The following is a 26,317-nucleotide window of genomic DNA, read 5'->3' as shown; positions in this document are numbered from 1 at the left end:
CAGATTCCACCACTCATCTTAATCTTACATTGTCATGCCAACCTTGGCCTTTTCACTGGAAATCATCCCCATCAAGTCAGAAGACAGGAGATCACTCATGATGATTATACCTGCATGTACAAACACATGACGCAAAGGCGCAGCTGCTTGCGGAATAAACGAGAATCAAAGTTAAAACCGAAGGGTATAAATAAGTCGGAGCCAAATGCATAACATTATGAAATAATATTTCATAAATCTGTTTATTTGAATATTTAAATTTGACAGATTAGATATATGCAGATGAATGGGACAAACCTAAGGTTTTTACTGGACTAATGACCTATACTGAGGATATTAGAATATACAGTGTCATAGGGGAACTATACAAATCACCCAATTTGTAGCTTTTTCAATCTCAGAAAATATACAACCAGTATTATGTAAAGTGTGTGTTTTAGGACAGAATTACAGTCAGTGGTTCATTATGATAATAAATAAACATAGGACATGTTATCACATACTGAAGCAGGATAAGGAGAGTGTGGTCAAAGGTTACTAGATGTAATGCTTGCTATCAATACTGGCCTATCGTCATAATAAATTATAATAGGCATAATCTGTCTCGGGATGGCATTTAGGTGTGCAAGATGTTTACCATAAATATAGAACATAATACAATTAAATTAACCTATATAACATAATGACCATGCACATACTGATTTTAAACAAAATAAATACATACAATATTTACCTAAGCACAAATATTGGAATTGATCAAATCTATGCTGATCTGTCCTTGATCCGATCTTTTTTACTCTGTGGTGCATGGGCCTTCATCACGGTTGTTTGGGTTTGAAATTAAGTTCTGTGGTGACCATTTGGGACAGGGCAGGGAGTTGGTAAAATGCAGACTTGGAGATATCTGGAGAAAATAAATATGATCAGCATTATAAGTGGTGTGTAGGAAAAAAACTGAACGGAAACTTAAATAATGTATCTGATTCAACTTAATGAAATGAAATGTTATCTAAGGTTGATTAAAAAATATATTTTTAAAAATCACATATGGATTTGATGGCTCACCTTGCACGGTGATGAGAAGAAAATGTTACCTCCCTTAAGGAATTCTCTATGCTTCTGCTGCGTCAAGGTTAGGAATTGTAAGTTGCCATCTGCAGGGTCTACGTAGAAGGACTCATCGCCCGTTTTCTAGCATTCCGACTTCACAGGGATTGTTCCAGGAATCATGGTCTGCAAAATGGAGGAATACCTAGCGTCATACTGATAATGGAACTTATATGTTTAAAGTAATGATTAGAATATTCCACCCTGAAACCATATCATTGTATGAAATTGATTAGAATCACACAGTTACTAGTAATGAGGTGTGTAGGTTTAGTCAGTAAAATTATATCTCTGTACAAAATGTCTTTATTGTACATGGAAAAGAATGATCTGATTATAGCCAATCAGCATGCTTATCGCAAAAACCATTCCACTACCACTGCATTGGTTGACATGACTGACCAGTGGCTCAATGCTATGGATAATGGCAAGTTTGTGGGTGTACTATTTTTAGATTTCAGTGCAGCAGCATTTGATTTAGTGGATCATGAAATAATTTTTACCAACTTAATGCATTATGGTTTTAAGGAGGTAGCATTGAATTGGGTACAGTCATATCTAAATGACAAGAAACAGTCCAGCTATATCAATGGTTCATTTTCTTCCCCTCATGTGTTAAACTGTGGAATACCGCAGGGCAGCTGCCTTGGGCCACTTCTCTATTTAATATATACCAACGACCTTCCCTATGCCTTAGCCGAAGCTCAAGCTACTATATTTGCAGATGATAATACAATTTATGCAGCAAGACAATCGGTTCAACAGGTACAGCAAGCTTTACAAGGAGATTTGGAGAATATTAGGGAGTGGGTTTGCCAAAACAAGCTTGTTTTAAACACCAAGAAAACCAAAGTTGTGTTGGTCTGTTCCCCTAGGAAAAGGCCAAAACAGCATGGGATACAATTAAGTATGGGAGGAGTACAAATTGAAGAAGTGGCAGAAACCAAACTATTGGGAGTGCAGCTAGACAACTGCTTTTCATGGTCGTCTCAAATAACTAATCTATAAAATAAAATTATTAAAACAGCATGCGTAATCAGAAGGATAGCTAAATATTTACCAGTAAAAATTATTCAGTAAATAACACAAGCATTAATTGAGAGTCAGGTGAACTACTGTTCTGTGGTCTGGGGAGATGCATCATCATTGAAGTTAGGAGGCTGCAGAATGCACAGAACAAAGCAGCAAGGATTGTTTTAAGGTGGAGATATGGTTCTTCTGTTGCAGTCATGCGCAATGTTCTTGGTTGGTCATCAATCGACAAGATAATTTTAAAAAACATGCTTATTTTATTTCATAATATACATAATTTAAAACAGCCAAGTTCTATTCACAACAGTATTCAGTTGGTAAGAGACAGACATTCTGTAAATACTAGGAATAGATTGTCCATTGTCCAGACAGAAAAGAGAAGTAGGCAAAATAACATTTTGATTTAACATTTTGATTTAGAGCAATAAAGAAATGGAATAAATTGACTGAGAGAACTAGAAACCTTTCAATAAAATAATGTTTACATTTATATAAAACAATTTAGATATAATACATAGAAATGTTGTGGGACTATAGTAGATAAAGAATTAATATTTTTTAGATTGAGTATTTATGTTAATATATTATGTATGTTTGTAATAGTGTGTTATATGTGAAAGTGTGTTTGTATTATAAATTGCATTTTAATGTTTAGGAACTCTTCGAAGATTAGTCCAAATGGGGACTAAAAGAGATCAAAATAAAATAAATAAATAGTATCTTAAACACAGACTGTCTGAACAAAATTCAGTGCCGACCTTGCTAGCGGCCTCTGAGAGATTTGAGGACAGGGAGTGCTTCTCCCTAATCTTTGCTGGCTGGGTAGTGATACAGTATGTGCGTAGGACACCTGTTTGTGTGTGAAAGTATGTGCGTAAGGAGTCTGTTTGTGTTTGGAAGTATGTGCATAAGGAGCCAGTATAAAATTAATGGTTTTGTACAACGAACTAGCGCTCTCTAGAATAAACATTTTGACTATCATAGCTGGGCCTCCGTCTGTTTCATTCAACCAGTATCTTACACATTCTGGGTTGCAGACCGAGTAGTTTAATTGAATTGTGTTATGAACATTGAGAACATAATTCTCATACACATGCAAGGAGATGGTGGCTGTCTCATAATACATCCAAGAGGGCGGCACAGTAAGACATGTTTGTTTTCGTCCCATGTAAATATTGTCTTTTTGGGGTGGGTTTTGTATACATTTCATTATATTTCAATGTCTTTTTTTCCATTTTCGGATTAAATATACGCAATCCGCCTCACCCAATGTGGTACGTATCTGCAATTTTTGGGGGGACCTTATAACTGGAACCTCCCTCCATCAGAAGCTAGCCAGCTAATTAGCTACTAACTTTTTAGTCATTGTTAGCCACTGCTAGCGGTCTTCACCTTTAGCTCGGACTCTAGTCGCTTTAGCCCGGATAGCCCGGGTAATACCTGCCAGTCTGCATAGCACGATATCAGCTCTGAGCATATTGGACTGCTTCCCCCCCACTACATCACCAGATTCCTGCTGCAAGCTCTGGACCATTACACCGGATCTTCCCAGATTCCTGCCGCAAGCTCTGGACCATTACACTGGATCTTCCCAGATTCCTGCCGCAAGCTCAGGACCATTACACCGGATCTTCGCAGCTAGCTAGTTGCTACCGAGTAGCTATTGTGGCTAACACCCTTGTCCAGAAGCATGCACCAGCTAGCTTCGAGCTAGGCGCATTTCCCAGTTAGCAAACAAAGTACACCAACTACAATACCTCTCTTACCAATTGGCCTGGATCCTTTGTCGACACAGAGCCCCGCCGATCCATCACGACTGGTCTGCTGCCGTAATTCCGCCAATGTGCTCTCAACCGGCCTCTGCGTCGTGGATGTCGGTGTTGATCCATCTACTAGCCCTGTACTGCTAGCTTCCTGAACGCCGTGTCTCCCACTTGCCTTGCGTAGTAATCGACTACCGAATGGCTCCCTGTTTCATCTTTGCTGCTCATTGGACCCTATGATCACTCGGCTACACAGCTGATGCCTGCTGGACTGTTCATTAACACAGTACTTCCTTTTGTTTATATGTCAGCCCCAGCCTCGTACTCAGGCCCTGTGTGTAGCTAACTGACCCTTTCTGCCCATTCATCGCCATTTACATGTTGTTGTTGTCCTAGCTGTTTACCCGTTGTTGTCTTAGCTCACCCAATCAACACCTGTGTTTGCTTTATGCCTTTCTCTATTGTCAATATGCTGTGTATACTGTTGTTTAGGGAAGCTCTCATTGGTTTATTTTACTGGGGAGACCCTAGTCCTGCTCAACATGCCTCAGATAGCCACCTTGTCCCACCCCCCACACATGCAGAGACCACACCTAGCTTAACTAGCGTCTCTAGATATGAAACCTCTCTCATCGTCACTCGTTGCCTAGGTTTACCCCCACTGCACTCACACCCTACCATGCCCTTGTCTGTACACCATGCCCTGAATCTATTCTACCACGCCCAGAAATCTGCTCCTTTTATTCTCTGTTCCCAAAGCACTAGACGACCAGCTCTTATAGCCTTTAGCCATACCCTCATCCTACTACTCCTCTGTTCCTCTGGTGATGTAGAGGTTAACCCAGGCCGTGTGTGTCCCCAGGTGCTCTGATTTGTTGACCTCTGCAACCGTAAAAGCCTTGGGTTCATGCATGTAAACATCAGAAGCCTCCTCCCTAAGTTTGCTTTATTCACTGCTTTAGCACACTCCGCAAACCCTGATACACTAGCCGTGTCTGAATCCTGGCTTAGGAAGGTCACCAAAATTCTGAAATATTAATCCCTGATTACAACATTGTCTGTCAAGACAGAACTGCTAAAGGGGGCGGAATTGCAATTTAATGTAGAGAGAGCCTGCATAGTTCTGTCATACTATCCAGGTATATGCACAAACATTTTGAGATTCTACTTTTAAAGATCCATCTCTCCAGAAATAAGTCCCTCACTGTTGCCGCTTGTTATAGACCCGCCTCAGCTCCCAGCTGTGCCCTGGACACCATATGTGAATTGATTGCCCTCCATCTATCGTCAGAGTTCGTATTGCTTGGTGACCTAAATTGGGATATGCTTAACACCCCGGCCGTCCTACAATCTAAGATAGATGCCCTCAATCTCACACAAATTATCAAGGAACCTACCAGATACAATCCCAAATCCGTAAACATGGGCTTCCTCATAGATATCATCCTGACCAACTTGCCCTCTAAATACACCTCTGATGTTTTCAACCAGGATCTCATTGCCTGCGTCCGTTATGGGTCCGCGGTCAAACGACTTACCCCTCATCACTGTCAAGCACTCCCTAAAACACTTCTGCGAGCATGCCTTTCTAACCGACCTGGCCCGAGTATCCAACAATGCCTGGTTGTTCTTTAAAAGTGCTTTCCTCACCATCTTAAATAAGCATTCCCCTTTCAAAAAATGTAGAACTAAGAACTGATACAGCACTTGGTTCACTCCAGACTTGACTGCCCTTGACCAGCACAAAAACACACTGTGGTGTACTGCACTAGCATCGAATAGTCCCCGCGAAAATCAACTTTTCAGGGAAGTCAGGAACCAATACACACAGTCAGTTAGGAAAGCAAAGGCTGGCTTTTTCAAACAGAAATTTGCATCCTACAGCACTAATTCCAAAACTTTTGGGACACTGTAAAGTCCATGCAGAATAAGAGTACCTCCTTTCAGCTGCCCACTGCACTGAGACTAGGAAACACTGTCACCACTGATAAATCCATGATAATCAAGAATTTCAATAAGCATTTCTCTACGGCTGGCCATGCTTTCCATGTCCCAACCCCGGCCAACAGCTCTGCAGACACCACAGCAACTGGCCCAAGCCCCGGCCCCCCGCTTCTCCTTCACCCAAATCCAGACAGCTGATGTTCTGAAAGAGCTGCAAAATCTGGATCCCTACAAATCAGCTGGGCTAGACAATCTGGACCCTCTCTTCCTAAAATTATCCGCCACCATTGTTGCAACCTCTATTACTAGTCTGTTCAACCTCTCTTTTGTATCGTCTGAGATTCCTAAAGTTTGGAAAGCGGCCGCGGTCATACCCCTCTTCAAAGGGGGAGACACTCTAGACCCAAACTGTTACAGACCTATATCCATCCTGCCCTGCCTTTCTAAAGTCTTTGAAAGCCTAGTGAACAAAACAGATCACCAACCATTTTGAATCCCACCGTACCTTCTCCGCTATGCAATCTGGTTTCCGAGCTGGTCACGAGTGCCCCTTAGCCACACTCAAGGTCCTAAACGATATCATAACCGCCATCGATAAAAGAGAGCCGTCTTCATTGTGCTGCCGTCTTCATTGATCTGGCCAAGGCCTTCGTCTCTATCAATCATCGTATTCTTATCGGCAGACTCAACAGCCTTGGTTTCTGTTATGACTGCCTTGCCTGGTTCACTAACTACTTCTCAGACAGAGTTCAGTGTGTCAAATCGCAGGGCCTGTTCTCCGGACCTCTGGCAGTCTCTATGGGGGTGCCCAGGGTTCAATTCTCAGGCTGACTCTTTTCTCTGTATATATCAATGATGTCGTTCTTGCTGCGGGTGATTCTTTGATCCACCATTACGCAGACGACACCATTCTGTATACATCTGGCCCTTCTTTGGACATTGTGTTAACAAACCTCCAAACGAGCTTCAACGCCATACAACACTCCTTCCGTGGCCTCCAACTGCTCTTATATGCTAAAAAAACTAAATGCATGCTCTTCAACCGATCGCTGCCCGCACCCGCCTGCCCGATTAGCATCACTGCTCTGGACAGTTCTGAATATGTGGACAACTATAAATACCTAGGTGTCTGGCTAGACTGTAATTTTTCCTTCCAGACTCACATTAAGCATCTCCAATCCAAAGTTAAATCTAGAATTTGCTTCCTATTTTGCAACAAAGCCTCCTTCACTCATGCTGCCAAACATACCCTCGTAAAACTGACTAACCTACCGATCCTTGACTTTAGCGATGTCATTTACAAAACAGCCTCCAACACTCTACTCAGCAAATTGGATGCAGTCTATCACCGTGCCATCCATTTTGTCACCAAAGCCCTATATACAGTGGGGCAAAAAAGTATTTAGTCAGCCACCAATTGTGCAAGTTCTCCCACTTAAAAAGATGAGAGAGGCCTGTAATTTTCATCATAGGTACACTTCAAGTATGACAAACAAAATCCAGAAAATCACATTGTAGGATTTTTAATGAATTTATTTGCAAATTATGGTGGAAAATAAGTATTAGGTCAATAACAAAAGTTTATCTCAATACTTCGTTATATACCCTTTGTTGGTAATGACAGAGGTCAAACGTTTTCTGTAAGTCTTCACAAGGTTTTCACACGCTGTTGCTGGTATTTTGGCCCATTCCTCCATGCAGATCTCCTCTAGAGCAGTAATGTTTTGGGGCTGTTGCCTGGCAACACGGACTTTCAACTCCCTCCAAAGATTTTCTATGGGGTTGAGATCTGGAGACTGGCTAGGCCACTCCAGGACCTTGAAATGCTTCTTACGAAGCCACTCCTTCGTTGCCCGGGCGGTGTGTTTGGGATCATTGTATGCTGAAAGACCCAGCCACGTTTCATCTTCAATGCCCTTGCTGATGGAAGGAGGTTTTCACTCAAAATCTCACGATACATGGCCCCATTCCTTCTTTCCTTTACACGGATCAGTCGTCCTGGTCCCTTTGCAGAAAAACAGCCCGAAGCATGATGTTTCCACCCCATGCTTCACAGTAGGTATGAATTTGATGCAACTCAGCATTCTTTGTCCTCCAAACACGACAAGTTTTTACCAAAAAGTTATACTTTGGTTTCATCTGACCATATGACGTTCTCCCAATCTTCTTCTGGATCATCCAAATGCTCTCTAGCAAACTGTGACTGTTTGAGGTTGTGGACAGGTGTCTTTTATACTGATAACAAGTTCAAACAGGTGCCATTAATACAGGTAACGAGTGGAGGACAGAGGAGCCTTACAGGTCTGTGAGAGCCAGAAATCTTGCTTGTTTGTAGGTGACCAAATACTTATTTTCCACCAGAATTTGCAAATTAATTAATTAAAAATCCTACAATGTGATTTTCTGGATTTTCTCTCATTTTGTATAGTTGAAGTGTACCTATGATGAAAATGACAGGCCTCTCTCATCCTTTTAAGTGGGAGAACTTGCACAATTGGTGGCTGACTAAATTCTTTTTTGCCCCACTGTATCACATACACACACATATACAGTCATAATATATACATTCAGGAACGTGTCAAGACCTGACCCTCAGAACCTACCTTCCATTAAACCTGTTGACTCATCAGTAGAAAAGATTTGTTTTTATTTTGGTCCATACAACAACAGAGCGATACGAACCTTATGTCATGCCTTATTGGAATGGATTTATTGATAATATATGTTGGAAAAAAGTTTGGATGTTGCCACAAACATACCTACTTGTTTAACAAAATGAAGGAAGTGTAATTTCAAATTGTTCAGAAATATTATCTTGCCAACCACCATATGAAGAAGTTTAAGGAAAACATCAGCTCAAATTGTTCCTTTTGTAATGACCACCCAGAAACACTGTTGCATCTTTTTGGGCATTGTATTTATGTAAGGAAACTATGGCAAGACATCAGTAGATTTATAATTGAACACATTTATGAAGATTTTACACTATTGTGGAGAGATTAACTGCTTGGATTCTTTACCTACGATAGAAATAAGCTGAAACAATTTTATGTAATTAATTTTGTTATTCTTTTGGCCAAATGTAAATTTACAAACAAATCACCACTTTCTTACCTTAAAATATAGTTCAATTTATTTTTGTAAGACAATTAAATACTCTTCTAACAAAAAAGCTGTTAGAATTATAAGTGTATGTTTGTCATTTCAGGTCCTTGTGTAATGTGATGTTGTAACCCCCTAGCCCAATTGTCCATTGTATATTATTCATATATACTTGTGTTCCCACATTTACATTCTGTATTGATTTGTTGTTAACAAAAACATGTATAAAAAAAATAAATAAAAGTATGGAATCCTTTGTGCTGTGGGAACAGTATAACAATAGCTAGTTGGCACGAGATGCAACAACTAACAAAGGAATAGCAGCCATTTTGTTTTCCTGTATCACTGCTAAACCCTTCTGTCTTGGGCGATGGAAGAGTTCCGTCATTGTACTTCCCTTCGAGTTCAACATTGTGCAATCAGTGACCCCTGGTGGTGAAGAATCGTCCATACAAGTTCTTTAAAAATAATTAGTTAGGTGACACCCAAAAGTAGATCATGTTTAACAAGTGGTTACTTATGATATCCAAGCTCAAGGTCCTAAACGATATCATAACCGCCATCGATAAAAGACAATACTGTGCAGCCGTATTCATTGACCTGGCCAAGGCTTTCGACTCTGTTGTGTCTTTGGCTATGCTGGATTAAGTGATATGACATGCTATTCTATAAAATAATTTATCTGTGATTAATATGACCTGATTAAGCTAATCAGGTGAATGTAATTAACTAGAAAGTCAGGGCACCACGAAATAATGTTTATAGAGCTGTTATCTTCCGAATAAACTCTTAAAGACCTAGTCATTTTTTTGCATCAATAGCAGTCAATATTTAATCGGCACTTTTTTCAGTCTCCTCTGAAAGTTGTAAATCTCCACGAACCCTGGCTAACAAGTTGAATCAACAATTCAAAATTTGGTTTAATTATTTATTTACTAAATACCTAAATAATCACACAGAATGGATCATACATTGATTACAAATTATGTTATAAATAAAACGTTCCTGGTAGACGAAACAGATACGAGGGCTGGTTACACAAAGTGAGGGGGTTGGGTTTGAGTGAGAGCGGGAAGACTGAGTAACAAAGGGAGAAGTTATGCTATCGTAAATACAGAATCTTATGTATTCTAAATAACTGCCCATTTGAAAAAGGAGAATGCAATAAATATTTACTCTGAGCTGCGCTTCGGTAGATTGGTCGTCGATGGAAGGCCGGTTTGTCCTTTATGGTTCTCTGGCCCTCTGAAGAATGTCTAGTGGTGAACTGGAGCATGGTAGAATGGATACTCTGTCCGTCCTCTCCAAGCCCACGTTTAGTGACTGCTGCTAACTCAACGGCTTCTCACTTCTGGAGTGAATAAGGGTTCAAAGTTCATACCAAGTTGCCATACTTTTAAGCTCATGCTATATTCTGGCTGGTATAGTCAAAAGTCATCCTTCCGGGGTGTAGGTTGTCACCTTCACATTGAAATTCAATGCTAATTTCATTAGGTTCTCTAAGGTTGGCTTAGTTCGGTGGGTGGTCTTTGTCCTTTCAAGTCCACACGTCCTTGGAACAGCTTATTATCTGAGCCCTTTTAACGTCGCCCTAACATCCTCGGAACAGAAAGTTACATTTTCGTCAAGGGCTTTATATAGGAGGGGAGAGAAGGGCGTGTTTCATAGTTTATAACCAATGTCTGTTCACATGGGCAGGGCCACTGAGTTGAGCATAGTTCACTCATGAAACCCCAATTCTCTAATTTGGAAGCTAAAATTACATTTAATCTTTTCACAAATAGTTTCATATTTAAACATTTAAATTGCACAACAATTACATGTGAATCTGATAACTACAATGTGTAGACTTTCCAAGATACAGTTTGTCGTCCTATCATCACTAATAATGCCAACTGATCTGGCATCATATTCATTTAGTACAAACGCATATTTTCAGCTGGTTGAAAATATGATTAATACTGGTTTTACGCTACACTTGAATGAACGGACAATCATTGCGTGACAAAGGTCACTTGAGTTCCCTGAACTCCTTTACCGGGCTGAACTCTTTTTAGGCCTCAGGTACAGGACATTTCTGGAAGAACCAGAACTCATTGTGTTATATTATATGTGTGTGTAATCCTTTATGTTGGTAATACAACCCACGCAAAATAATATAGTTGTTTTTGAAGTTCTTTCCAATGTTTTAAGGGTTTATGAAAAGTGTAGCGTAAACCCAGTATTAATCACACAATCAATATAACAATTATTTTACCACACAACTATAAAGCGTATAAACTTTTACTAAGTCCTCAACGACAACTAACTACATAAATCATCACGGTATACATCACACCAAAACATATGAAATACCGTATACAAAAAGGTTGTAGTCAGTCAGACAATCCAATCCGCCAACAGATCTCCAGCTGAGAAAGGCCACGGAGAACAACGGAGAACAACGGAGAGGTGTAGTCCACGCAAAGAGTGGATCCGGTCCTGGGTAAACTCTATTAGGGTACAAAACACACATTTAACGGAAACAAAACAAACGGAATAGAGAAGCTTCGGAATTGAGGATTGAACACATCCTCATTCACGTCTCCATCACAACCCCACTTTTGAGCAGCTGGTGCTGGCTATTTAATTGGGAATTAAAGGGAAAGCACCCTATTGGAAGGAGAAGCACTGAGACGTTCAGAAAAATTCAGGGCCGTCACAATATGCTTCTGTTTCACTACTACTACACTTTATACCTCTGTCACTGTGGTTGAGCCCAGAAGGGCAATTGGCTGCACTTCAGTCAGGTATACTTTTGATAAAGTTGATTTGTGAAGACAAACCCACTGACTATAAAGTTGTCCGTGATGAGATTTGAACATGCAGCCTTTGGGTTGCTAGACGGTCATGTTATACATCTACTCACCCTCCTTGACAAACATACATTACTCTTTTTGCCTTAAGTAACCTTCTGTTTTATATAAGTAACCATACCAAACGTAATATACTAATTTCACTCTCCCATGTTTCAATTTAGTATGTTACGTCTAGTCTAAGCTAACAGCCACAACAAGTCGTTATTCGTAACATATCATGAGATTTGAAAATTTGCAAACATATTGTACAAATTGCAGTTCGTAACATATCATACAAATTGTAATTCGGAATATACTTTATCATCAGTGGTGGAAACAGTACTAAATTCTCATAAACATAACTTTAATAGAAAATGACTCAAGTAAAAGTGAGTCACCAAGTAAAACACTACTTGAGTAAAAGTCTAAAAGTATTTGGTTTTAAATATACTTAAGTATCAAAAGTAAATGTAGTTGCTAAATATATACTTAAGTATGAATAGTAAAAGTATGAACAGTAAATGTATGAATAATTTAAAATTCCTAAAACCAGATGGCACATTTTTATTTTATTTATTTTATTTACGGATAGCCAGGGTCACACTCTAACACTCAGACATCATTTAAAAACAAAGCGTTTTCTGTTTGGGTGAGTCCGCCAAATCAGAGGCAGTAGGGATGACCAGGGATGTGATCTTGATCAGTGTGTGAATTGGACAATTTTCTGTCCTGCTAAGCATTCAAAATGTAACGAGTACTTCTGGGATTCTGAGTAAAAAGTACATCTTTTTTTTAGGAATGTAGTAAAAGTAAAAGTTGTCAAAAATATAAATAGTAAAGTACAGATACCCCAAACAACTCCTTAAGTAGAACTTTAAAGTATTTTTACTTAAGTACTTAACACCACTGTGTATCATATGAAATGGATGATGGACATTCACAAATTAATACATACTATACGAAACATAACATGTCTCGGATTTACCTTTACTATGTTATGTCTACCCCTGAGTCCAGGTTGATAGTTAAGTGCATGGGGACTGCTGTTTTATGGGGTCTGTGTGTATGGGGTCTGTGTGTTCTGTGCATAGTTGGCATCAGTTCAGTTCATACAGGTCATTATTATTTAAGCACACAGAAAGGAAAACACACTGTGTGCTCAAGAGGCAATGTTACAGACATTTCACTTCCTGATCTGTCTAATGTCTCTTTTCCATGTCCTCTCACTCTCCTGTATCTCTCCCAAGTTCTCTACCTCTGATCCAAACACACATCCACTTCCTGATCTGTCTAATGTCTCTTTTCCATGTCCTCTCACTCTCCTGTATCTCTCCCAAGTTCTCTACCTCTGATCCAAACACACATCCATGCATACTGTACATCTTTCCTTCTCTCTACACTCTCAACTATCTTCCCTTTCCAACATATTGTCTTATCTCGCTTTCGCTTTCTCTCTTTCTCACTCTCTCTCTCTCCCACAATTCAATTCAAAGGGCTTTATTGGCATGGGAAACATATGTTTACATTGCCAAAGCAAGTGAAATAGATAATAAACAAAAGTGAAATAAACAATACAAAATTAACAGTAAACATTACACTTTTCAAAAGTTCCAAAGGAATAGAGACATTTCAAATGTCATGTTATGGCTGTATATAGTGTTGTAATGATGTAGATCTCTCTCTCTCTCTCTCTCTCTCACTCCATCTCTCTTGCAGTATCACAGCTTTGCCAACAGGTGGCAGGAAAGTCTAACCTACTGTTGCTCTTGGCACTTCCACTCATTTTTTATTTTACCTTTATTTAACTAGGCAAGTCAGTTAAGAACAAATTATTATTATTATTAAAGAAGCAGTGCGGCTTGGTTGGGTTGTGTATCGGAGGATGCATGACTTTCAACCTTCGCCTCTCCCGAGCCCGTACGGGAGTTGTAGCGATGAGACAAGATTGTAGCTACTAAAACAATTGGATACCACGAAATTGGTGAGAAAAAATGGGTAAAAAAAATAAATAAATAAAAAAAGAACAAATGATTATTTTCAATGATGGCCTAGGAACAGTGGGTTAACTGCCTTGTTCAGGGGCAGAACGACAGATTTTTACTCTGTCAGCTCGGGGATTCAATCTTGCAACCTTTCGGTTACTAGTCCAACGCTTTCTAATCACTAGGAGGACCACTAAAAGGAAATCCCAGATAGCCCTGAAAGTTGAAGTCAGACTGCAGAGTTTAATCAGATAAAAAATGGTTTGTATTGCCCTCAGATCACAACAGCTGGTTAGCACACACATTTATGAAGAGGGAAATGCCTCACAAACAGCACCCATATAAATGGAGGGATTAAAAAAGACACCAGCTATGTGGATGTTGTTGTACAGGGCCCTTGTATTACAAACAATCTGGTCTGATCCAAGTCATATCAAAGGGCATGCTGGGGTAAAACAACACAATGAAACACTGCCTTCAGGGTTGGATATTTACAATGACTCATCTACATGTGCTTGTTATCCACAGTATCTCCTCATGTCCACTTCTTCTGATGCCAGAACCAAACCATCCCTGACTACAGCCATTCCTTCTGGAACAACCTCTTATCTGCATCAAAACAATGTCCAATCTCCTTCTGTGCGTCACCACCATAGTGGGATAAGCTGCAAGACGCAGCTTGTTCAAAGAGACTCCCGTCCTGTGTCTTTCCACTGATTGACTACCTCTCCACGTCTTCCCAGTTCCCATCATATGGTTCAATAGGCCATCATGTCTTCCTCAATAGACAGTCAATGAGACGAGGGAGATACTGTATACGACTCTAAACTACGCTCCTCTGTTGGGATGAGGAAGGCCATTTGATCAGGGTTTAACGATGCCTTTTGGCTCTGTGGTGGTGTGTCCTCCTGAGTGATGGGCATGTGTGAACAGACAGACACCCGGTGCCCATATTGGCATCAATATGGAGGAGACAGATGGGCTCAAGAGAGGGTGTCATCTGAAATCAGCATTTCTTTCTCTGCCGGACCCTCATCCTGAATCAAGGAGCTTCGACTTGCCAGAGATCATGTGGAATCATATATTCAAGGAAAGGTTGCCTCTATGCTTAGCAAAGAAATTGGATAGTTAAAAAAAAAAATAGATTACAAAAAAATGGCACTAAGCAGGTTTGTCTAAGATGGCTTGATATTAGCAGAGTACACTGTCCGTACCTGATATGACTAATTATAATTGTCAGTGCTGTGATTTCTCCTCCATATGTGCCCCTCACATGTCTGTTTGTCCTCCACAGTGTGTTTGTGTACTGTCTGCTTGATGTTTGAGTGAGTTGTTTCTCAGTATCGGGGGAATGACTGTGAAGCCCACGTGTCCTGTTGTCTTTGGACTCTGTCCCTCCACGTTGGATGGAGAAGAGGAGGTGAACATGGAGTTGTGACGTGTGTGTGTCCTCAAACAGTGGAGATCCAGCCAGAGGGAGGAGTAATACACACCTGTTTGTAGCCTGTGGCACATTCCAAAGTGGAACACTGAAAATCTTACCCAGCCAAAATGCCCACATTGGCTAAAATATTGACCCCGTGTAGGCTGCCAACATTGGCTAAAATATTGGCCCTGTGTAGGCTGCCCACATTGGCTAAAATATTGGCCCCAAGTAGGCTGCCCACATTGACTAAAGTATTGGCCCCAAGTAGGCTGCCCACATTGGCTGATGTGCCTTCGCTCATCGTTTCCACGTTGGCCCCCAAGGCATTTGCCAAGTGTTGCCCAGTGTGGGCAGTTCATATCTGGTGAGGGCAGCCCTCACTTGGCCTGAAATGAGCCCATCTTTTCCCAGCAAACATGCCCACATGGCACGAAGGGCATTTGGCATTTAATAGGAATTTATTTATTTAATTAATACAATTTAATTTAATGCATAAATTGCATATTTTTAAAGCCTATTTAGGAAGCGTGATACATTGTATCAGAAAGACAACCAAGTTGTTAATATCATACATAATGTTTTACAAGAGAAACTTACCTTTCTCATGTCACATGCACGTATTTAAGTGTTTTTAAAATACTTCTTCATTGGTAGTGTACAAGTTGTAAAACAAATTGGCATCACACAACAGAAGACTTAAACCAGAACAACACTCGCGGTAACGGTTGCACAAAATACACTGTGTGTAAACCACGCCCCCAAATATTTGGATGAGCCCCTGCCTTTATCTGAATTTGGTGTGGGCTAGCCTGTGCTGGGCTTGGTGTGGGCTAGCCTGTGCTGGACTTGGTGTGGGCTAGCCTGTGCTGGGCTTGGTGTGGGCTAGCCTGTGCTGAACTTGGTGTGGGCTAGCCTGTGCTGGACTTGGTGTGGGCTAGCCTGTGCTGGGCTTGGTGTGGGCTAGCCTGTGCTGGGCTTGGTGTGGGCTAGCCTGTGCTGGACTTGGTGTGGGCTAGCCTGTGCTGGGCTTGGTGTGGGCTAGCCTGTGCTGGGCTTGGTGTGGGCTAGCCTGTGCTGGGCTTGGTGTGGGCTAGCCTGTGCTGGACTTGGTGTGGGCTAGCCTGTGATGGGCTTGGTGTGGGCTAGCCTGTGCTGGACTTGGTGTGGGCTAGCCCGTGCTGGACTTGGTGTGGGCGAGCCAGTGCTGGGCTTGGTGAGGGCAAGCCTGTGCTGGGCTTGGTGAGGGCTAGACTTAGCTGGGCTTGCCCGTGCTGGGCTTGGTGTGGGCTAGCCCGTGCTGGGCTTGGTATGGGCTAGCCCATGCTGGGCTTGGTGAGGAATGGCCCCTGTTGGGCTTGGTTTTGGATGGGCAGTGTTGGGCTTGGTGTGGGCTAGCCCGTGCTGGGCTTGGTATGGGCTAGCCCATGCTGGGCTTGGTAAGGAATGGCCCCTGTTGGGCTTGGTTTTGGATGGGCTGTGTTGGGCTTGTGTGGGCTAGCCCGTGCTGGGCTTGGTAAGGAATGGCCCCTGTTGGGCTTGGTTTTGGATGGGCTGTGTTGGGCTTGTGTGGGCTAGCCAGTGCTGGGCTTGGTGTGAGCTAGCCTGTGCTGGACTTGGTGTGGGCTAGCCTGTGCTGGGCTTGGTGTGGGCTAGCCTTAGCTGGGCTTGGTGAGGGTTCGCCTTAGCTGGGCTTGGTGAGGGCTAGCCTGTGCTGGGCTTGGTGAGGGCTAGCCTTAGCTGGGCTTGGCGAGGGTTCGCCTTAGCTGGGCTTGGTGAGGGCTAGCCCGTGCTGGGCTTGGTGAGGGCTAGACTTAGCTGAGCTTGCCCGTGCTGGGCTTGGTGTGGGCTAGCCCGTGCTGGGCTTGGTCTGGGCTAGCCCATGCTGGGCTTGGTGAGGAATGTCCCCTGTTGGGCTTGGTTTTGGATGAGCCGTGCTGGGCTTGGTATGGGCTAGCCCATGCTGGGCTTGGTAAGGAATGGCCCCTGTTGGGCTTGGTTTTGGATGGGCCGTGTTGGGCTTGTGTGGGCTAGCCCGTGCCCACCTTGCCCACCAAATATTTTCATGTTTTCTGGGTTTGAATGTTACATTGGCATTTTACCAGCGTTGACATGTAAAAGGACAGAGACTTGGATAAACCTGTTGCTGACACATGGGCTGGAGAAACAAATGTCAGCAGGGCCAGTCTGGACTTAGGAGGCACAGGAAATAAGTCTCTAATTAAGCAAAGGGATTTCACACACTCAACACAAGTATTTGTGTTGCTAAAAGAGAGAGAGAGAGAGACACAGAGAGAGAGAGAGCGAGAGAGACATAGAGAAAGAGAGAGAGAGAGACATAGAAAGAGAGAGACAGAGAAAGAGACACAGAGAAAGAGAGAGAGAGAGACACACAGAGACAGACACACAGAGACAGGGAAGAGACGGGGACAGCCATAGTTGTGACTTATCCTGTGTCCTTAAGTGACATATTGCACGTGTAATTGGAGTGTAATGAATGAGAGAACAATCTTGCATATGTTCATCATTTCAATATCTTTATTCTTCTTAAAAAATTTATGAAATTATAAAAAGTTGACATTATTCAACAAGGTAAAACAAACACATAAATAATTGAGTGTGAATGTTTGGTTTACATTTTTCGCCCTGCACTAAATAATAATAAATATGATGTTCTGGGCATATGCCCAGTTTAGTTTCCATCTTTTACAGTGCAGTTCAGGGTATGACAGAATCACTCAAAATGTTTCAGAGGATCAAGAAGTGGTGTAGGTTTGGGCCATTTAGTTGGTGTTGGTGAAGGCCTGGTAGAGGGCGGTGAGCTGGGCCTTCAGGTCCTGGGCGTAGGGGTCCAGCTTGTCCTTCAGGTCCTCAGCATAGGGGGCCAGGCTCTGCTGCACCATCTGAGCTCTGGTGGTCAGCTGGCTCTGGAGGTTCTCGGCCAGGGGGGCCACTCTCTTCTGGAAGTCCTGCAGGCGCAGGTCCACTTTCTGCTTCAGCTCATCCGTGTAGGGACCCAGCTGGGACTGCAGCTCCTTCACACTCTGCTCCAGACTCCCCTTCAGCTCCTCACTCTTCTGAAGCAGGGTGGCCCTCAGGTTCTCGGAGTCCAGGGACTCTGCATAGGGGGCCAGATCCTGTTTCAGCTGCTCCACTCTCTGCTGGACTTGGGTCTTCATCTCCTCTGCGTAGGGCTCCAGTTTCCCCTTGACACTGCCCAGGTCCTGCTCCAGACGCTCTCTCAGCACCTCAGCCTCCTGGGTAATCTTGGTCATCAGGTCCTTGGCTGCAGGAGGAAGCTGCTCCTGAAGGGAGACTGCGTATTGGCTGGCCACGTCAGCGCTCTCTGTGATGCGGTTACTGCAGGAGAGGAGAGGGGTCTGGTCAGGTCAGGATTCTAGTTTTATTTATTGATTTTATTTTACTTACTGTAACTAGGCAAGTCAGTTAAGAACAAATTCGTATTTACAATGACGGCCTACCTCGGGCAAACCCTCTCCTAACTCAGACGACGTGGGCCAATTGTGCACCACCCTATGCAACTCCCAATCACAGCCGGTTGGGATACAGCCCGGGATTGTCTGTAGTGATGCCTCTAGCACTGGAATGCAGTGCCTTAGACCGCTGTGCCACTCAGGTGACTAGTACTCTGAGAGGGCTTCCACTACAGACATTACACACATGTTATGACAACTAGATCACAGGTCAAATGACTTACTTGACATCCTGTCCCAACTGAGACTTCCTGATCATCTGGACGGTGTCATCTGCAGTTTTTGTTGCCTTGGCGACGTAGTCCCAGAAGGCATCTGTCAGCTGCTCCAGCTGTGGCTTGGGCTCATCGGCATAGAATAGGTTAGCATGGCAACCTGTTGGGGCATGGAAGTAGAGTTAGTTCCTGTGAAACTGCTAGTTTAACCTGACCTGCTTTATGACCTTACACTGTTCAAGGAGCTTGAAGTAGGCCAGGTTTAAAATAATAATCATTCTAATAATCTTGTTGCATTCAAAAGGTTTCAATTAATTTTTTTTACAGTTTTTTTTATTGTTGTGGTAACATTAGATGTTACTTACCAGAGAGTATAGCAATTGCAAGCACCGCCAACACCTTCATATTTGCGTTTCTCACTGAAACAGAAACATCACTAATCAATTACACTTCAAATACATTTGAATCTTAGAAACCTAAAATCCTAGTTTCTCAACACCTTGTTTTAAATCTCAGCATTGGCCTCACCTGTTTTTTTCTTGGTGTATCTCTGTGTATTCAGTCTGTCTGTGTGTCTATCAGGCCAGTGCCATGCTGTATATATAGTCGAAACCAGAGCTGTAGATGTAAGCCCAAAGTCCAGGAGTCACTGCCATGTCACCTCTCTTCCTGCTTCTGCTACAACTCCATGCTGGCTGTTATCACATGACTGTGCGGTTACTATATTGACATGCACACACACACACATGCACATACAATACACAATGACAATACATTATTTTGTTACGTTCATATTCATTCTCTGAGCCTGACAGACTGAACATAGACAGACCAGACTTGATTAACCTGGCTTTGATTTAACTTCAATATGTTTCCTTTGGGAATCTCCCCCACCAACACCATGTCCTTTTTATTGGTTATATTCTAATTAGACAACTGTGCATGGTCCTTTTTATTGGTTATATTCTAATTAGACAACTGTGCATGGTCCTTTTTATTGGTTATATTCTAATTAGACAACTGTGCATGGTCCTTTTTATTGGTTATATTCTAATTAGACAACTGTGCATGGTCCTTTTTATTGGTTATATTCTAATTAGACAACTGTGCATGGTCCTTTTTATTGGTTATATTCTAATTAGACAACTGTGCATGGTCCTTTTTATTGGTTATATTCTAATTAGACAACTGTGCATGGTCCTTTTTATTGGTTATATTCTAATTAGACAACTGTGCATGGTCCTTTTTATTGGTTATATTCTAATTAGACAACTGTGCATGGTCCTTTTTATTGGTTATATTCTAATTAGACAACTGTGCATGGTCCTTTTTATTGGTTATATTCTAATTAGACAACTGTGCATGGTCCTTTTTATTGGTTATATTCTAATTAGACAACTGTGCATGATCCTTTTTATTGGTTATATTCTAATTAGACAACTGTGCATGGTCCTTTTTATTGGTTATATTCTAATTAGACAACTGTGCATGATCCTTTTTATTGGTTATATTCTAATTAGACAACTGTGCATGATCCTTTTTATTGGTTATATTCTAATTAGACAACTGTGCATGATCCTTTTTATTGGTTATATTCTAATTAGACAACTGTGCATGATCCTTTTTATTGGTTATATTCTAATTAGACAACTGTGCATGATCCTTTTTATTGGTTATATTCTAATTAGACAACTGTGCATGGACCTGGACCCTTCTACTAAAAGCCTCATTCTAGAGAAGACTTAAAGTCGGGGATGCAACTTTCACTGGGGACGGGGGACGGGGACATGTCCCCCACACATTTTGAAATTTTATTTTTGTCGCCCACAGTTTTATCATTGGAATGTGATACAAAACAGCCAACTGTGTGCTTTAGGACCATGCGGACATCTCAGAGCGGTTGGGTAGTCTGTTTGGAGTGTTTATCCGACTGGATAATAAATATATAAATAATTTTCTAAAATATGCCCCCCACTTCTAAAACCCCTGCTTACAGTAATACTAATGAGTAAAGGTATTTCACTGCTGATGGCCAGCAGATAACCTTAAACATGTCCACACCACAGACACTTTGTAATCAGGTCAAGCAATAAGACCACAACCACATATATAATACTAACTAGATTATACGGATGCTGGCATTAGTACATTTCACTTTTCAATTTGGTGCTTTTCGACAAGGACATGATTTCATTCTAGACATCCTGGCATTTGTTCAGCCATCAACGGTAGCATCCCAACGGTTGTGTCACCTCAACTGCCAACGCAAACCTATAGCGCAGTGTCAACCTTCACACATTTTAGTCATCACTGGGGTCAGAGGTTATTTGAGGTGTTGAACGTTGCACTGTAGTGCATTTACATAGGGAATAGTAGATTCCAGGCAACACCCTCTCCTTATTCTACTCTCTATAGAGTGGCACTGTGATGGTTTGTAATAAGGCACAGTGGGCAGATAGGAGGTTTAGAACTCAACTTCTGACTTCAAAACTCCAGATTACCAGGATGTGACATCATGAATAACCCAAGTGATGTAGAATGAGTGCTGTGAAGATTCTCAATCTGGCCATTCTCTGTGTAGATTGATCCACCTTTTTGACATGGTAATGTTGTTCCCAGACACTTCTTTGCGCAATAACCTGGGGGCGAGGTTATGACAAGGTCAATTACCAGTATAGCACAGTAACCCACTATCCATTTATACAGAATAACTACAGTATGACAAAGGGGGAGCTTTACTTTGAAAAATGGAAGTCTACTGTAACATTTAATTGATTCAGTGCAATCCGTTTTGTCACCAAAGCCCCATATACTACCCACCATTGCGACCTGTACGCTCTCGTTGGCTGGCCCTCGCTTCATACTCGTCGCCAAACCCACTGGCTCCATGTCATCTACAAGACCCTGCTAGGTAAAGTCCCCCCTTATCTCAGCTCGCTGGTCACCATAGCATCTCCCACCTGTAGCACACGCTCCAGCAGGTATATCTCTCTGGTCACCCCCAAAACCAATTCTTTCTTTGGCCGCCTCTCCTTCCAGTTCTCTGCTGCCAGTGACTGGAACGAACTGCAAAAATCTCTGAAACTGGAAACACTTATCTCCCTCACTAGCTTTAAGCACCAACTGTCAGAGCATCTTACAGATTACTGCACCTGTACATAGCACACCTATAATTTAGCCCACCTATAATTTAGCCCAAACAACTACCTCTTTCCCAACTGTATTTAATTTATTTATTTATTTTGCTCCTTTGCACCCCATTATTTTTATTTCTACTTTGCACATTCTTCCATTGCAAAACTACCATTCCAGTGTTTTACTTGCTATATTGTATTTACTTTGCCACCATGGCCTTTTTTGCCTTTACCTCCCTTCTCACCTCATTTGCTCACATTGTATATAGACTTGTTCATACTGTATTATTGACTGTATGTTTGTTTTACTCCATGTGTAACTCTGTGTCGTTGTATCTGTCGAACTGCTTTGCTTTATCTTGGCCAGGTCGCAATTGTAAATGAGAACTTGTTCTCAACTTACCTACCTGGTTAAATAAAGGTGAAATAAATAAATAAAAAAATTCCAAATAAGTTCCTAGACACCATACATTATCTACTAGCTATTGTGAAATCACATCTAATGAATGGACTGGGCCCATGTGGCCCCTAACATTAGACCCTATCACAGTGTGTATGGGCCGGGGTCAAATGAACTTTGGTCAGACAACTGACATATGGAAGTGCTTGAACACATGACCTCACAGTGAAACTGAAAACTATATCATAAAATATATTCTGGGAGTCAATGCCAGCTGGCTGGACATCAAACTTAAACTGACTATAAAACTATACCATATCTGATCAGACTGTGATACTTCATGAAGGTTGGGAGGAAGGTGTTGTCTGGACAAAGTGCTATTTATGTCTGAGAAATGGCTGTGATTGGCTCAGAGAATGGCTGATTCGATCTGAGACTTTCTGTGCCATCAAGGAAAAATCCATGAAACCGACCTGGTGTGAACCAGATACTCACTATCAGCATTGTAGAGTTGTAGCATCATATATAATGACCAAGATACATTATGCTTGAGAGAAAGGAACAGGCTAGTGTATGTAAAAGTACATAAGCCTCAATACAACACAATACATCTAACCTCAGATGATATTAACAGTAACAGACCTGTATAGCTGCAAGGCAACAAGTGTCCCTCTGCACATGTCTCACTAATGCATATAATTGAAAAACTATAGACAAGGGGATTGAATGGAGATGTGTTTATCAGCATGCAGTCCCAGGAGATTGGTCTTCACTGAGTATCTCTGATCACTACTTTATGTTCCAAACTCTGTTTGCGACACTTTACCCAGAGGTGATGATAAGGCAGTGCTCTCCTGTGAGCTCTGGGTCCAGGGGTTCATTGGGACAGGTCCAGGGTGAGTTGTAAGGACATAACTGGGCTGGGTCAAGTAGACAGGTGCTGAGTGGTGCACTGCGGTCTGAGGGTTTATGATTTGGATCACTGCTGACAGCGAGGCACTGGCTCCTGGACTTTGTGTTCCTTACTGTCCTGCTCACTATATATACAGGCCAGGACACGGCTGAAACTACAGTCACTGCAGACTGGACTCAGAGATACACCAACACACTCAAACACAAAGACGGTAAGCTGGATTCTACAAATCCATGGTATTATTTGATAGCATTCCATTATGTTTTTTTTCTGGTGGATTACAATGTTTTAAGTGATTGTTGCTTTATTTCACAGAATCTGATTGAGAGTCATGAAGGTTCTTGTGGTGCTCGCTCTGGCTGTATTCACTGGTGAGTGGGATACAAGAATATTTCAGATTATAAGTGAACTTTATAGAGCTGAAATACAACAACCTAATAACTTCCATCAATCTACCAAATTAATTTTAAGTCAATAGTCAATAATAACCACGGCAGAGGGTGTATACTTTTCTAGTTACCTTAATGCCGCCAACAGGTTGCCATGCCTAACCAGTAATGACCCTGAAAAATACAATTTCACAACAACTAACTATTCTGTTACGCCCCAACAGGCTGTGATGCCTAACCAGTAATGACCCTGAAAAATACAATTTCACAACAACTAACTATTCTGTTACGCCCCAACAGGTTGCCATGCCTAACCAGTAATGACCCTGAAATGTACAATTTCACAACAACTAACTATTCTGTTACGCCCCAACAGGTTACCATGCTTAACCAGTAATGACCCTGAAATGTACAATTTCACAACAACTAACTATTCTGTTACGCCGCAACAGGTTACCATGCTTAACCAGTAATGACCCTGAAATGTACAATTTCACAACAACTAACTATTCTGTTACGCCCCAACAGGTTGCCATGCTTAACCAGTAATGACCCTGAAATATACAATTTCACAACAACTAACTATTCTGTTACGCCCCAACAGGTTGCCATGCCTAACCAGTAATGACCCTGAAATATACAATTTCACAACAACTAACTCTTCTGCTACGCCCCAACAGGCTGCCATGCTAACCTGTTCTACGCTGATGAGCCTAAGCCACAGCTGGAGCAGCTGACAGATGCCTTCTGGGACTACGTTGCCAAGGCAACGCAAACGGCCGAAGACACCGTCCAGATGATCAGGAAGTCTCAGCTGGGGCAGGATGTCAAGTAAGTAATATGATCTGTGATGTGGTTGTCATAACGTGCAGAATGTAGTCGAATCGCTCAGATTACTAGGATGGGGACCTGAACTGACCTCCTCTCCTCTCCTCTCCTCTCCTCTCCTCTCATCTCCTCTCCTCTCCTCTACTCTCCTCTCCTCTCCTCTACTCTCCTCTCCTCTCCTGCAGTGGCCGCATCACAGAGAGTGCTTATGTGGCCAGCCAATACGCCATCTCCCTGCAGGAGCAGCTCCCTTCTGCAGCCAAGGACCTGATGACCAAGATTACCCAGGAGGCTGAGGTGCTGAGAGAGCGTCTGGAGCAAGACCTGGGCAGTGTCAAGGGGAAACTGGAGCCCTACGCAGAGGAGATGAAGACCCAAGTCCAGCAGAGAGTGGAGCAGCTGAAACAGGATCTGGCCCCCTATGCAGAGTCCCTGGACTCCGAGAACCTGAGGGCCACCCTGCTTCAGAAGAGTGAGGAGCTGAAGGGGAGTCTGGAGCAGAGTGTGAAGGAGATGCAGTCCCAGCTGGGTCCCTACACGGATGAGCTGAAGCAGAAAGTGGACCTGCGCCTGCAGGACTTCCAGAAGAGAGTGGCCCCCCTGGCAGAGAACCTCCAGAGCCAGCTGACCACCAGAGCTCAGATGGTGCAGCAGAGCCTAGCCCCCTATGCTGAGGACCTGAGGGACAAGCTGGACCCCTACGCCCAGGACCTGAAGGCCCAGCTCACCGCCCTCTACCAGGCCTTCACCAACTAAATCACAGACACTTTCCTCCATCTGACTACTCTTTCCCTCTTGATGACTGTATTCTCCCTTCAAAGTCTTAGAACATACCACCGTTGTCAATAGAACGAGGGCGAGTTTACAAATATGAACTTGGTAATGCAGAACAGGCCCATTCTGTATTTTGTATAAACTGAATTGGCTCTGATGAGTCAATGACATCTTTGTATTTAGTTTGTTTGTTATCTGAAGGTTGGTCAGTGATTGTGCCATGTTGATGTTGTTAATTTATGGAAATAAAAAGCGAACCATAACTTAAATGTATCATGTCTGATGTGTAATTTAAGCTACTTCCCCAAATTATAAAGTGGTGATAAGGGTATGAGGTGGAAAGTCATATTAGCACATTCAAATAGTACATAAACATTGTCCAATAAGACTGGTTGCATGTAGGACTACTGTATGCCGCTGATCCAGTCATCTCTCTTCAACATAAGCATATGCGTCAGAAATATCAGAAATAAGTGTGTATCACAGCATAAACAAATCTTGAACATGTTTAAATATTACATTAACATTTTAGTCATTTAGCAGATGCTCTTAGCCACAGCGATTTACAATTAGTGCATTCATCTTAAGATAGCTAGGTGGTGGGACAACCATATATCTCAGTCATAGTAAGTACATTTCTTCTCATTAAAATAGCTAAATATCTCTCAAAGGGAGAGTAAAAGCTATTAGGATTATAGCCTGCAGTGTTTGTCTTCAAAGTGGAAGCCATAATTACAACCTCTGTGTTGTGATAATTGTGTTGTTTGTTCTATAATCTGTTAGTTCATATGCCTTGACACAGTGATATATAGACCTATAGCCGAGACAATAGGAAGACACAGTGATATATAGACCTATAGCCGAGACAATAGGAAGACACAGTGATATATAGACCTATAGCCGAGACAATAGGAAGACACAGTGATATATAGACCTATAGCCGAGACAATAGGAAGACACAGTGATATATAGACCTATAG

General features: G+C 42.1%; 2 protein-coding genes and 1 long non-coding RNA gene across 3 annotated transcripts; 1 reads left to right on the top strand and 2 right to left on the bottom strand.

The window, feature by feature from the left end:
* Positions 1 to 198: 198 nt before the first annotated feature.
* On the bottom strand, positions 199 to 10,568 carry LOC124017941. The gene is made up of 3 exons (XR_006835543.1): positions 10,125 to 10,568; positions 1,066 to 1,233; positions 199 to 904 (listed from the first exon to the last, which is right to left on the bottom strand). It is a non-coding gene; the product is annotated as an uncharacterized LOC124017941 (long non-coding RNA).
* A 7,138-nt stretch (positions 10,569 to 17,706) lies between these two features.
* LOC124017964 (apolipoprotein A-I-like) lies at positions 17,707 to 19,531 on the bottom strand. The gene is made up of 4 exons (XM_046333206.1): positions 19,428 to 19,531; positions 19,265 to 19,318; positions 18,909 to 19,059; positions 17,707 to 18,550 (listed from the first exon to the last, which is right to left on the bottom strand). The coding sequence occupies exons 2-4, from the start codon at positions 19,302 to 19,304 to the stop codon at positions 17,974 to 17,976; spliced, it is 768 nt and encodes a 255-aa protein (XP_046189162.1). The 5' UTR covers positions 19,305 to 19,318; positions 19,428 to 19,531; the 3' UTR covers positions 17,707 to 17,973.
* Positions 19,532 to 23,457: 3,926 nt separating this feature from the next.
* On the top strand, positions 23,458 to 25,610 carry LOC124017965 (apolipoprotein A-IV-like). Its single transcript, XM_046333207.1, has 4 exons — positions 23,458 to 23,557; positions 23,662 to 23,717; positions 24,416 to 24,566; positions 24,749 to 25,610. The coding sequence occupies exons 2-4, from the start codon at positions 23,678 to 23,680 to the stop codon at positions 25,317 to 25,319; spliced, it is 762 nt and encodes a 253-aa protein (XP_046189163.1). The 5' UTR covers positions 23,458 to 23,557; positions 23,662 to 23,677; the 3' UTR covers positions 25,320 to 25,610.
* The last annotated feature ends 707 nt before the right edge of the window (positions 25,611 to 26,317 follow it).

This window comes from Oncorhynchus gorbuscha, unplaced genomic scaffold, assembly GCF_021184085.1.
Source record: "Oncorhynchus gorbuscha isolate QuinsamMale2020 ecotype Even-year unplaced genomic scaffold, OgorEven_v1.0 Un_scaffold_35:::fragment_2:::debris, whole genome shotgun sequence".
Lineage (NCBI taxonomy): Eukaryota > Metazoa > Chordata > Actinopteri > Salmoniformes > Salmonidae > Oncorhynchus > Oncorhynchus gorbuscha.
This window is presented reverse-complemented; position numbering and strand designations above follow the sequence as displayed.

What these genes read in the sequence shown, in the direction of transcription:
- LOC124017964 (XM_046333206.1), bottom strand. Translation starts at nt 19,304, where the DNA reads ATGAAGGTGTTGGCGGTGCTTGCAATTGCTATACTCTCTG. An exon ending in TGCAATTGCTATACTCTCTG is followed by an intron (nt 19,060 to 19,264) that starts GTAAGTAACATC and finishes ATGCCCCAACAG; the next exon opens with GTTGCCATGCTAACCTATTC. An exon ending in CAGTTGGGACAGGATGTCAA is followed by an intron (nt 18,551 to 18,908) that starts GTAAGTCATTTG and finishes CCTCTCCTGCAG; the next exon opens with TAACCGCATCACAGAGAGCG.
- LOC124017965 (XM_046333207.1), top strand. Translation starts at nt 23,678, where the DNA reads ATGAAGGTTCTTGTGGTGCTCGCTCTGGCTGTATTCACTG. An exon ending in CGCTCTGGCTGTATTCACTG is followed by an intron (nt 23,718 to 24,415) that starts GTGAGTGGGATA and finishes ACGCCCCAACAG; the next exon opens with GCTGCCATGCTAACCTGTTC. An exon ending in CAGCTGGGGCAGGATGTCAA is followed by an intron (nt 24,567 to 24,748) that starts GTAAGTAATATG and finishes CCTCTCCTGCAG; the next exon opens with TGGCCGCATCACAGAGAGTG.